Source organism: Vanessa tameamea, chromosome 25 (genome assembly GCF_037043105.1).
Source record: "Vanessa tameamea isolate UH-Manoa-2023 chromosome 25, ilVanTame1 primary haplotype, whole genome shotgun sequence".
NCBI classification, from domain to species: domain Eukaryota; kingdom Metazoa; phylum Arthropoda; class Insecta; order Lepidoptera; family Nymphalidae; genus Vanessa; species Vanessa tameamea.
The window spans coordinates 2,822,747-2,837,583 of NC_087333.1; the positions used below are offsets into that span (position 1 = coordinate 2,822,747).

Genomic DNA, 14,837 nt, shown 5'->3' on the forward strand with positions numbered 1-14,837 from the left:
TATTATATATTTTTTTATCGATCGATTCGATGAAATCGTATATATTTAATGTTATTACGTTGTTTTAAAATAACGAATGTTAAAAAAAATCAATTACTTCTAGTTATATAATACTATTTATATGTGTATAAATATAATAATAATATAATTCCAGTGACTGTGTGTGTACACAGTCACTGGAATTGCGCGGTAAATAAAATATTCGTATTCGTTTTTTACTGCAAATATATTTTTATATGCATATTATAGATAACTGTTAATAATAAGTTAAAAAATTTACTGTAATAAGTGCATACTTGGTTATAGACAAGTATAAGTACACAGATTCTCGACTTTATAAAACAGTACATCATAATGCTATTTAATAAAGATTATTATTTAAAATGAATATTTCTTTTGATATCTGCACCACGGATCAAAGTATTGATATTGTAGAATGAAAATCGTAAAATGTTTATGTGTAGTACGTGTAAATTATTACATAACTACGTCATTTTAAATTATAAAATCATTTCAATGTGAGAATTGATCATTATCGAAAACTATATCTTAAGTATAAAATAGGTTTTACTACATATTGTAAAATAAGGTGTTTTTAACGTAAAAAGAATAAAATGACAGGCTCTCTAGTTAGTAGCATTTTTATCTTTATATTCGATTCCGTTTAAAAAAGTCCTTTTATAAAGAACCATGCAATTCGTAGTTATAGTATTCAACCTAGAAAATTTAACGCGAGTATACATTCTAGTATTACATTTTTAAAACTTTATTAGTGAAATTTTAGTTGTAAATCTGTTCTATAGTAAAGCCAGCGTATATCTAAATGTTGGATGAATGCTTGTAATTAGGACGTCACGTAAAACGAACATAGATACCTCCTCGGATTATAGATTACAATAGAAGTGACATTTGTGAGTTCCATTTAATTACTCTCATACATGTCAAACTAGTTAAAACCTGTTTTCCGAAATTCTACTGCGATTAAATAAAATATAATCTTCTCAATTATGTTGTTGTTGTTTTAAAATGAGTATTGATGGCATTTCCTATTACACTTAATGTCTAAGTACATACATATACTACATACCTATGAGCTCTCTATACAGTTAAATATAGGTGTACTACTTAAGTCAATATTTCATTCCTCTAGAAATGTTGCTTTACTTGCTTGCTTATAAGGAAAACCGTTGCTTACGTTATAAAAAAGCCTTAATTTTCGTTTAAATTATTACGTATTCATAGTCAGTCACTAAGGCGGCAGAAATTAATGATGGTGTGCAGGAGGCACCCGAGGGACCGGTGCATCTGCTAGCTAAATGTCAACTCAAACGAGCCTCGCGCCTATAAATAATTTTAGGTGCCGCAGAACGTCTGCGCCCCTGGTACCTACTGCTCTCTCGATATGGCTTCGCGAGCCAGTAAAAATAGCAACGGTGCAATGGAGTACATCATCATCAAGTAATAAATACTAAATTTTTTCGTGGATCAATTGTTTTAATTATTAGGGTTAAAATATTTAGCTTATTTTTGTTTTTTTTTTATTTGTTTTTATTGTATATTGATCTTGGAGAATAGTATGGTGACTATATAAAATTTTGACTCATATATTCAGATAAATTGTTTACACAAATTAGATAATGCGTAGGGTCTTGTAAGGTTGGTTAAACTTTATTGTGAATATAAATATCTCAGCTAACTTTAAACCTGACTGTAACCGAAAATAGATATTTAATTTTAATAATTTACAAGTCGATATAACGGATTTGTAATTTAAAAAAACAACGAGTTTAGTAACATTTCTGATACCGGTTACTTGAAATGATTGTTCGCCATATTTAATTATGGCGATGAACGTTATTTATCATTATTATCTCGAATCACCTCGAATCTAATGCCACCTTATTTGTGTGAAACGTATTTAACACTACCTATCTTTTTGCCTCGCTATAATTGGGTCTAAAATGTATTTGGCATGTAAATGTAGTTGGCAGTATACTAAGTTATTCTAAATCGTGATTTACCTTGCGCCTGGCTGTGATAATTCCATGCCAGCAACATCATTTTCAACTTCTCAGCGTCTTTCGCGTAGCCATGACCTGCACCAGATCACATTTGCCAATCAATTTTAAAATTTGGAATAATTACATACAATGTTTTAAACTAACAGCCAATTGGAGGGTTCTTTTGACGAGACACACATTTTGTTTTTAGTTTTAAATATCGCGTGTGCCTCATAAAATACCTAATATTGATTTGATGCAAGCCAGACAGTATTTTAAATTTGGAACATAAAATAGAAGCAGTCGGTCACGATAATAATATTTTAAAAAATTATGGGCTATTTTTTAGGTATCTCTTTTTTTGGCTATTATTATTGTGATCGATCATCATTCATAAAAACCTGTAAAATGCTTAAATGCGTGAAAGTATACTCACTAGAATAGTTGTCATCATCATTCATGTCTACCGGTTCTGGAGTTAGGTTATCCTGTAACAAAAAAATATTAATTAATAAATTATTTCGTGTAACAAATTTTCTGTAACAAATAACAGTTTTCTCTTTTATTAACTCTTTTCCTTGCTTGTCTATCCGCATGAGCATGATATTCTAGGATGTCCGGGTACATGGATAACCAGGCGAGCATGAGTTGGTTAGTGTTAAATTATTAATAAATTAGCGAAACGGCCGTCGGGCCGGGTCATCGCTCCTGCCCGCGGACGCGAATCGATAGTGTTTCAAATGGACATACCATTAAATATAACTTCACGTAAGTGCTGAACCCCTGGTATAGTTGAATTTTAAGGTCTATTTGGGTCCTGCACTGCAATGCCCTATTTTTATAGATTTTTCCTGTTATAGAGCATCAGTCGAAATAATTATTTTTGTTTTCCAGGCTAAGTTTTCCAATTTGTTTTTTATAATTTTATATATAACTAATGGCTCTTTATATTTTGTTTAACAAATAATAGAATTTAATTTCATATACATTTAGAATAACTTAAAATTAGACGAATATAGTATGTCATGACAACAGTCAACAAATGAAGTTATAAAAAAAATACAAACCATTATTAAAATTATAGGCAATTACTGAATTAATTAAAGAATATTATATCTAATAATAACTTGTCATATTTAAACGATTTCGCTATCAATAAATCATAAAAATCACGATGTCAATATACAAAAATAACGTGAATAATGTTAATAACAACATCACATTATTTAGTATTTTGACGCAACGCTCGACAAAGCCCGGTTATGCAGCTGGTGCGGGGACGCCATTATTTTTGCCAAGCAGGCAAAAACACTGCATTTACTATTTGCTGCTTATTCACTGGCTGTTTTAGGGCTTCAGCGTATTTTTAGACGTAAAACCGAGGTGTATTTTACACACTATATTTAAAAGTAAATAAGAATTCTTTTTCAAGTATATTTTAGTTAAGTATATTTTTTATATGTATCTACTTCTTGCGGTTTTGTCCGCATGGAATAATACTATTTTTGTTTTTTAAATTATTATCGCTAGTATTTTAAATGTAAAAGATCGATCTTTATAGTGTTTTCATTTAGTTTGCTAATTGTCTATTAACACTAAAACTAAACACCAATAAGTTCAATATTTTTTTGGCTATGAGTGTCTGTTTGAGCGCGCTCGTTTGTTTGTTATTTTTTGTATTTATTAATAAACAAAAGAGTATTAAAAAGACCGAGAAGAGAATACTAGTTCTAAGAAGTTTTTCAAAAACTAGTATTCAAACAAACAGAACACTATCTATCACAGATAAACGGAGACGACTCGATGGATTGTCTAACCTCTGCTCCATTTACATGCGATGTTAATCTACTAAAGGCCAGTAAAATGCCGCTTTACTTTCAATAAAATATTTCGTTTCTTATCAATGATAAATATTATATTTATATGAAAATATTATTTTAGTTGACCATTTGACCTTTATGATTAAAAAAATACGAGTTTAATACTTTGTTTGAGTAGTATTAAGGTTAGGTAATGTATTTAAAAATATATGTAAATCGTTCTATTCACAAAAAACGCATGTAGACTCTACATATCTGACATATGTATCAGACATAATATATGTATAATATGCAACTTAAATGCAACGGACGCATCTATTTGTTTTATAAAATTTATTTCACCGAACAACTATTAACACAAATTCATAAAAAAATTAAAGCAATTGCAAATAGCTACATTTTAGCACGCTTAATTTCACAGCCAGCGTCAACTTACGAAAACACACAAAGACTTAATTCAACAAGTGGCCGAACTCGATACAGTTTGAACATTGAGATACGTAAGATTTTGATATTTATGCCTATTCAAATAAGGTCGAATTTCGTTATTAATTTGAAGGCACATTTTATACATTTACCTAAGATCCGTTAATAATACAATCACAACGATTTAAGGAACAGATTTTCGTAGACGCGAGAAAAGAGAAAAACAATTTGTCATTGTACATTTGTTAAGTTGTTAGTAATTTTGCACAACTAACGAAGAGTCAAGAGATCTTTCACAGTTATTGCCGTGTCATCCTTGACACAGCAAAACTTTGAAGTGTCATCTAATAAAAGCATTTCATTATATAATGTACGGGATACATTATCGGCCAGGCTATATGGATTAAGCTAGTTATAATGTTTGTACAAATTTAGTAATATTTTGAAGGAGTTATGTAACTCAGTAAATTGTATTAACTCAACGACGATATATAAGTATTTATTTTAATAGTTATTTCATCACGTGACATCTTTGTCTTGTTTGTCTTATATAATATAGTAATTAAGAATTCAATGAAAAAGATTATCTTAAAGTAAAAAAATTCGGTCACAGTTTGTATTAATTTTAAATGGTAAATAATATGGCAACATTGAAAACTATTATTATTAAATATAACGTATTATAATTCATTATTTGTACATTCGGTATATTTAGTATTTTGATTGTAACAAAATACAGACAGGTTAGTTTATCGCAATGAAGCAATAACAATTAATTTAAAATGTAAAAAAAATACTATTATTCCTAACAGTATAGTTTACCTTATACAGTGTATCCTGACCTTTAAATGTCTTATATATTTATATATCTATTGTGGTAACGACATAGCTGTATGAGAATATTTTTAGCTCATGGAAGGAGTTCTGGAAAGAATTTTAAGCTCAGACCAGAGCCGAGTTGTAAAAGTTTAGGAATCTTTTCAATGCCCTTTAGAAACTAACGAAAAACCTTAAACGATTTTATTAATTAAAACATTTAAAAATGCGTTTTAAAATGTAACAACTATAAATTAATTCCTCGTGGATAATAAGCTAATTAAATAATAAACTAATTTCATTAGCTATTACCTAAAGTAATTATTTTGTTTTACTTAAAAAAAGTAATTTCCACTTTAATAGACAAATATATTTTTTTGTTTTTTTTTTTATGATGACTTATAGGAAAATATTATTTTATATATTACTCATACACTTGTAGCCTTACAATTGTAAGCCATTTGCGTAACAAATAAAATTTCAAGTAAACAGAATTCTTAACCTCGATAAATAATGAAGCTAGTCATTTTCGTATTGCTTACATTATTAAATAACACAACTGAAATATTGCACAATAATCGATGCATTTTGTTTAAAAAAAAGTGAGAAAAGCATAAGCGGGCAACTAGTCCGAATAATATACACTTAGATGTAATCGTGTCACCTTCTCTAAGTACCAGGTGCACATAGACAGTTAGGAGTTAGGTGGGGTGATATCGACCGTCTTAGGGCGGTGGCCAAGGACCGCATCTGCTATGCGGACACTAAATATCCGTTGACCCTTCCGCACTTATGTATACCTAGTAACGTATGCCCATTGCAATTTAGTCGGTAATTAATTACACCTCAATGACAGATAAGGTTCAGCGATGCGTGTGTACATAACGGGAATACATAATTACTGTATGTATATGGATATTGCCAGCGCTATTGATAGATTATCTGTTAAAAAAAAACTAATTTCCTGCTCAATAAAATAGATCTAAAGTTTAAGAGACAAACATGCTGACATTTCATTTACAAAAGGCAGGTGTAGACTATTTAATCAAATTTCCAATATTTTTTTCTAACACAATGCAAAGCATGATATAGAATTTCAAAAGCAAAGAAGCTACAATCGTTTTTGACGGTAAAGTTCAAAAGAGATATGCTTCTGGATACTGCTTTTCCCCTTTGCATCAGCTTCACCAATTCATTGCAATTTTACGCTTTAGAGTTTTCGCTATAATTTCGTTTATGCCTTAGTAATTCATTCGGAGCCGCATTCAAACCGCTATTCCGCGACAACCTGGGATGGGTCATCTGTCGACGGGGAATAAATTGTGAAATAACCTAGTTTCCGATACAAAATAACTGCAAAATTCGGCATCCACCGCTTATATACCTACTGACTATGTACTGATACATGGCCTATGTACCGCAGCGCCCCCTCGTGGACTCCCCGTGTAGTGCCACCCCGCGAATAGTGATGTGTTTATCGGATCCATCGATACTCGATTGTCGATAGCGCTGCAGCAGTGTGAATTATACAGTACCACGTTTGAATACATATTGCTTTAATTTTTTTAAATGTTGAAGTGAATAAGTTTCGTAGGAAATCAACCTATCAAACACTATCCTCCAGTAGTACCTACAGTCTAACAAATCTCATTATACCCAGTAAAAATAGTTATCGTTGCAAAATAGTCAGATTAAGGAAATAAAACATAATACTTATTTTCCTTATTGAACTTACTAGAAGTCTCCTTGAACCAAAAAAATAACCTCGTCAACTTATAATCAAGTAATTCGATTTCAAAAATAGAAGACACAGTTTTATGAAATCTAAAAAAAAAAAGCAAATAAACAGCGAACAAAAATATAAATTCCCACATCAATTAGTTTTATCGATAACTGTAATCATCGCACGGTGCGGCAATCAGGTGGCAGTCAGCGTATAATCATTAAATACCCACGCGGGGTGATGACGCCCGCGGCACCACCCGGCCCGCCCGCGCCCAATTATGAAAATACGAACAAAATACATTTAAATTTCAACGTCAAAGGGTGCTTCGATTATCGATCGGATGTATCGATAATATAGTCACATCCTTATTCTTTGTTTGTCATCAGACTCGTTTATAAGTATCTTTCAGGCGCAACATTACTATCTATCTGCTGAGGGATTAAATAAATTAAAAAATGTATATATATTTATAATTATTTTTAATTGTTGTAATTTCCTTGTCGTCTAGAAATCTTAATTGTTTATAGCCTAGTCGTAATGATAATAATTAATTTGATAATGAATAAAATAAGTTAATTCGTAGAATATGAATAATAAAATAAGTTTTTTGATATATATGTTGTCTATATTATATGTCGCTATATTTTTATAACACCCAGACATATGTAATTCATACTTCAGGCAAATAAAAATCCAAGCAAAATATATTAAAAATGATATTCTCGCTCAATTTAATACTTTTATAATTCATTTTTATTAATAAAAGACAAAACCATTGGCTAACAAGACTATCCAACGTGAAATGAATGTATTTAATATTGAAAACTTTATTATAAGTACCAGAAATATAATCGATACTCTAAATCTTAATTGATTTAACTGATTTAATGTTATTTAATCTTTAATACAAATAATTCTTCCATTTGTTGTATGGTGTAATTGGTGATGTTTTCCTGACCGATTTTGGCTGCTGCGACCAATCTCAAGGGAGACTCGCCATCTACGCAGGATGCGTTATTGTACAAGTGTATTCGAAAACGCAAGTGCACTCTGATAATCCGATGGGACGGCAAATCCTACACGACCGGAAGTTCAGGACCAACGGCTTAACTTGCTTTCTGTGACGAGAGTTTACGCCGAAATGATACCAAGAAATGTTAGACAGAAAAACCCAACTAATATTTATCGAATCCCCCTGGGATCTGAACCCAGGAGAACCCTTATCAAACGACAGTCAATAGGTATTGTTTTGTATAGTAGGTGTTGAGGGAAAGGGATCAGCTTTGGTGTATTTCGACAGCTGTACAGCTACATACCTAACTGGCGTCTTTTGCAAATAAAAATACGTGAAAATTAACTGTCGTCATTTGTTTAGTGTGTGCCAACAATAACGATCTTTCTTTATGTAAATTCATATAATACGTTATGGTACTATATCGAACATCATATATCATTTACATGTCAGTAATATTTATTATCATCTTGTATGAAATCAAATTATTAAACGAACACGCAATAAATGTACCAAAACCAATTTCCTACTTTCATGGGTTGTACTTAATCAACTAAGCTCAATTGTTTATATGTTTAAATTCTTCGAAATTAACATTCAAATGTATGCATTTGATTACGGTTACTACCGTCATCGCTAAGATATTTGACACTAAATATTATAATTTCTTTTTTATTTTACACAATCTTTATAAATAAGGAGACTTTTATCGTGTCCCTAACTAAAAAAAAACGACTAAATCAATCCACGTAAACTTTGTACGAGAAGAAGCAGTGGGTTCCTGAGAAGGTTATAGTATATATAATACATGACAGACAATGTCCGCCGACGGTTTTACTCGTAAAATGTTGTAAGAATAGACAAAAAGGCCGGGAGTCCACAAAACGCGAAGAGGTAATAGCGAGATGACATTATTTTCATATTGTGTAATTTTCATCTAGTGTTCTATGGTAAAGGTCAACATCCTGAAGTGACTGCATTGGTCATATGAAATTCTGCCACATCCAAACAGCATTGAAACAACTATGAGAGACTTAAACCGCTTAAATGCGTTATTTTCTTTTACTGTATAATTTACTAAGTCAAAAAACTTGTCCAAGAAGACCCAAGACTCTCTTTCATTTGCATATTAAGAAAATTACTCTTAAATATCCGAAATGCTTTCAGGCTCTAGTGAAACTTTTTATCCTTTTTATTTCTACATGATTATATGAAATAAATAGATTTTGAGTTCATGTCGGGACCTACACACCACCTAAATACCTAAATAAAATGTTATGATTTATTTAATATTTAAATTTTTACACGAATTTGAATCCGCTTACTGCATTGAGAGATTATTATGTTCCTTAAAAAGCCATATTTAAGAATCAAGCAAGTCCCATACAAAAGGGCAATGGTGCGGAATTTATATATGAAACTTTTAAAATGATTACCAATTAATGCCCTACTCATCCTAAATATCAAACAAACCATTGGCAGAATAATTTGTGCTCAAGTACAAATATTTACCATTAAAAAAAAATACATCATTCATAACTTAATTGTAATTGAATAACATATCTTAAAATTAAAAAAAGTCGTGCCATTAATGTAATTTATTAATTCATTTATTAATTTATATTTTATGATCTTTCCACTCGTAAATGATAATTCGTAATCATGATAATTCAACAAATGAACAGTCGAAACTCGAATCTAATTCTGTCTCAGTGTTTTTCATCTAGTTTGTATAACTTTTAACTAAATTTATTTTGAAAGGAAATATATTAAATAATTATAAAGCCAGTTTAATACAAGCATAAGAGAATATTTTAGATCCCATGGCTTCAGTTAAGCAGTAATGTCGGTGCTTGTTTCTACGGACGAAGTTGACCACTTAACACAAATTGGCCCATTTACTTGTTTTAAAAAAAAAAAGTAACATTTATTTTTAACATAGCACTTAAATATTCATATTTCATGCGTTATAATATATAAAAATGATTTACTTTTTTAACGAAACAATCTAAAGTAATATTACAATATATTTTTAAACGACATAATCCTTATTTGATATAAATTTTAATAACTGTATTATTTTTATTAATATTTTTAAGATTCTAGTTGTAAGATAATGGTGCATCACACTGTTCTGGATACACACCAATTCATTAGATATTCTACCGCCAAGCAGCAATTCTTGGTATTGTTGTGGAGAAATGGGACATAACATCTTAGTTCAAAGTTGGTTGGGGCATTGGCGATGTAAGGAATGGTTAATATTTGCCAGTGCCAATATCCATGGACGGTGGTGACCACTTACCATCAAGTGGCTCATTTACCTGTCCATCTACATCTGTACTAGCCTACTATTGTTTGCCTTTCCTTGTTTATTTTGTGAATATGCCGATGGTGTTTCTTATATTAAAACATAATTAATAAATTTAATTAAATTCGTAATTAAATAATTTGCACGATCAAATAACTTTGCCTGAATTCGTTATATTCAATTTAAATCCTACTTATTCACATAAATTTCCTATTTTATCATTTATAGTATTTACAGCAAAAAAAAACTTAAATTCGTAAAGGGAATATAATTATATTTTGTATTTCAAATATGATACAGATAATAATTTCTTATCCACACATAAATAACAATATGCACATATATGTATGTCTATTACTAATATAAACAAGTATATATGTCTAAATATGTTGTTATATGATGCAAATATTTACAAATGTTACAAGTCATACTATGTGTGACATAATTAGAATCGCCAAATTTTGTTTATTTTACTATATAGTATGAAAAGTTACTCTTAACATTTTTTCGTCATAGCATATAATGTTAGTGATATCCACTAAAGGAAGGACATAGGAGTTTTAGTCAAATAAATTATTCCTACATGCCGACTACAACATACAGGACGGCTAAACTATAATTATGCTATCTCTTATAATATTCGTCGCTGTTAAGTCTATGTAACCCAAAGAGCCAGAATCGAACCTGCGTCTTTCACATCAATGCGACCCGTGTAACATTGAAATATTAATTGAAGCAAGCGTTTGATATTCTCCTTATTTTACGATGTTTCCTTTTAAAGGGAATAATCAAAAAGTTAAATTAAGTCAGGTTAAATATCTATGTTTATGTAATCGAAATTTGTAAATTTTTATAAATTTTATACGCATTGGTATAACATTTTATGTAACAGATTTTTATTTCTGTGAGTAAAGTAAAATCGAGATTTTTTTTTCGTTTGCAAAATATATTTTTCAGTAGGCTGCAAAATATAGATGGCGACCACGAATAGTTTACAAATTAGTAGATATGCCCTGAAAAAATGTACAATTTGTAAAATTTAAGTTTCATGAGAGTCTTTTAAAACCATTCGAGTCCGAGCAAAAAACAAGTATTGCGCTACGCTACGCTAATAGCTCGAATAAGGTTTTTTTTTTCATTTGCCATTTCCAGAATTTTTTACCCGTCTCGACCAGGAGCGCAGCAGCGGCCTGCCCGCTTCGTCTTCGCGGTCTTTCAAAATAAACGGCTTCCTTTAGCATTCTGCTGGCTCGGTAGTTTCGTTCGCTCCAGTATTTTTAAAGCGGACAGCGCCCCCCTGCGGCACACGCGGGGAGGCCCCATCACCCCACGTACCCCTCCCCCACGCCCACACACAGTAATACCATAACGGGTGCGAGCTATGACGAGATTATCTACGTACGCGTATATACCCATACAAACGTTGCCTATATACCAGTAGTACATAGGTACATAAGCGATGACTTGTGTACATAGCAGCATTGATTTACTGGGCCGGACGCGGGCTGTCATCGGTGCGATGACAATTACAACATATGAAGCAAAAATTAATCACACCAGATTATAATATTTATGTTAATAAAAGGTGAAATAAAATAACACTACAATAAACAGCAGCCATATAATGTTCACTAACTTAGACTATAAAATAATAAAAAAAAAGATTTTACTGAGTCTATACTTAAAACTTATCTACACGATTAAAGAATCATATTATATTGGACGGTTATATTTAATTCGTTTTTCTTTATATTCTTTATTATATTTGACAATTTCTATAGAAATATTGTAACATTTCAAATGAACAAAAATTAAACGTTTTTATGTAGACTTCCTTTGTTTTTTGGTCTCGTGAAAAGGGTGCTCAATAGAACAAACTAGCATTCATTAAAGCCATAATACTTGTTTACTGTACCAGATCCTGTTATATTCACGAGATGGTGGCAAATTAATAAATAATTGAAATGCTCGGGGGCGCTAGGTGCCTAAGAATCACGCTCGTACGCGGTGAAATGTCGAATAAGATGGCATATTCACTGACTATTCTAGACGATATAATTGCATTCTAAATAAAATTACCCCGAAATACATTATTTAATAATATCATACACAAGGGAAAATAGTATACATAGCATATTTTATTATGATTGAAATAAATATATTCGAATCAGATTGTCTACGCGCATACCAAGCGTATTTCTGATGTATTTCTTTCCAAACCGGTGGTAGCTTATTTAAACGAGTGTAATATATATTACACAGAATATTGAATAAAGATTTTAATCTTGTTTATTATAGTAAAGGTTGTTAAGTCAAAATGAGTTGAAGTAAATTAACTAGTAACTAAAACTCGGAGGTGTCTTATGTGATATCGATAAAATAACACGTCTGAAATGTATAATACAAACCGTGTTAATATTTAAGGACAACAAAATAAATATTTTTTTAATATTCCTATAAATAAAATTGTTGATGAATATGTACTAGAACTACAATGTAAAAAAGTAAGATTATGATTTACAATCAGTTTATTATACTTAACAGTGTTGAGACATTATTCGAATTAGGTTTGAATATAAAACCTGGAATACGAATTATTTATTACTGATAGTGTACTAGTTCTCAAATTTAAAAGAATATAATATTGAGGGTAGGTATTGGCGAACAATAACTATATTTGCTTGCATCCCCGATGCCCTACAAACATAAAGCGCCTCCGTTGTGGTCCCTTGTGCCTTTAATTACGCTGGCGCACAAGCCATTGTCGCCAATATAAATGGTGCATAAGATACCATTTTTGATGACAGGGTGGTTGGTAGCTCACAGAATGATCAGCACACCATCACTTATCAAACCAACTACTTTCCTTATGCTAAATTAAATACTAAGAGAACATAACGCCATTGGAAGACTTATCAATAAAGGAAATTCGCCTTTTTTTTAATATTATACCAAAGGTTTTTAATGAAAATATTTATAATTTTACCAGAAGATATTCTAAAACCTGTTTTTACCTCCTTAGTTAGTAGGAATTCGAATGCAGTCACAGGCACAGTAGCTCGTTTATAACACGATTTGCTTGTATGCCATGTGTATTTGCTCTCTTACAGAGGGAGGGCGACCTCGAAAAACCGAAGCGGGCTACGTACCGACGTCGCGAAATTCTCAAAGCTTCCTAGTTACTGGTATCGCGGGGAAACGCGGTCGCTCTTTGAACTGCGCTAAACTTATACAAGACGTCATTATGTACTGACTCTGAGTTGACGGTGTATTTTGAGTCTTGGGTTCGGTGCTCGGTTTATAGAAGTATTTTTAAATTTCTATTTTGATAAGTAAAGGCGAGAGTATGATTCAACAATTGATTGTCACGTCGCAGCGTACAGTGCACTGTAACGAGAATATAAAAAGGCCAGAATAAAAAAAAAAATGAAGTTTAAGATCTCTCTGATTGAATCCACATTCCAACCAAAGGTTACTTTACTTTAAATTAATATGATGAGTTCAATTATGTTTCTAAAATCATTGAAAGAGCCGCCTGAAGAATATTGTCGCCTGAGATTATTGTTTTCGGTCAGTATACTTGAAGTTATTATGTGTTTCATGAGTCACACAGAGCTGCCTTATTAAACAGCGCTTGGCAGATATCTAATAGTAATCTCTGTGAGCTCTCGAGTAGATAATTTTCAAGCAGAACTTTTTAAATGAAGGATATTAAAAGATGACGTATAAATGTACATCTACAAAAGACATAATATTAGAACGGTAGTAACATTGGCGGTCTATTGAATGGTTTATACTTCTTACAGACCAATGTACATGGGCGGAGACGCCCACTTGCCATAAAGTGAGCCATTTGCTTGTCTGAGTCCCTGGTAAAAATAATTAAATAAAATGACTAATACCTTTCAAAATATTATATAAAATGTATATATATTTTAATATAACATATAATCGAATAATATCTCAAACTTAATGTTTTGTTAGCGTATGTTTGTCGAATTTTAATTAATTAAAACGTTTTAAAACTTGTTGAAAAGTACTACAAACTAAATAATTGACTCGTGATCATATTCTATTTATTTAAAAAAATTAAATAGGGACTGCTTGCTAGATAGTAATTAAAATGTATTTTGTATGAAATTTTAATTTTATTCAAATTCTATTATTAAGGCCGACGATTACGTACGTACATAACTAACAGTGATAACGAGGGACAAATTTATGTAAAAGAAATGTAAAATTAATAAAAGCATTAACGCACGTGACTAGTATTTTAAGCTAGGTATTTGTTATCCCGTTTGAAAAAGGTTTATTAATTATTATTACCAACCGAATTTTAAGACATTTTGGTTCTCAATACCGAAATATGTGATGAAAATTTTAAAATTATTAATCGTTGATAATTAAATATATATTGGAATATATTTACGTAGATTTCAGCTTTTATTCGGTTTTTGCGCTTATAATCGCGAGTCGGAATATCTTTTGCAACAAATATTTGTGCCAAAACACATTATTGTACTATAAGACATTATTCCATATATTGCCAATAGGCTGCCAAATCCGAAGTGTTTCTAATTATAATGGCCGACGGAACATAGAAAAAGCCAAAAAAACGTGTAATTACAGATAAAAATGCCGCCTTATTATTCACACCAAATCAAACACGATTGTAGTATTGGTAAATCGAAAACATATTCTAAAAATCTACTGTTAAGTAAAAGGT

General features: G+C 31.1%; 1 protein-coding gene across 9 annotated transcripts in view; it reads right to left on the reverse strand.

Moving 5' to 3' along the window:
* The window catches only part of LOC113403506 (uncharacterized protein), a 130,455-nt gene that overhangs the window by 4,567 nt on the left and 111,051 nt on the right, over positions 1-14,837 (reverse strand). For 7 of the 9 annotated variants that reach the window (XM_064218898.1, XM_064218897.1, XM_064218895.1 and 4 more), the window contains exons 5-6: positions 2,437-2,488; positions 2,022-2,096 (exon numbers count right to left, since the gene is read on the reverse strand). In XM_064218898.1, coding sequence (XP_064074968.1) covers positions 2,022-2,096; positions 2,437-2,488 — 127 coding nt within the window. The remainder of the gene's footprint in view (positions 1-2,021; positions 2,097-2,436; positions 2,489-14,837) is intronic. The other 2 variants (XM_064218899.1, XM_064218896.1) reach the window with 1 other exon arrangement.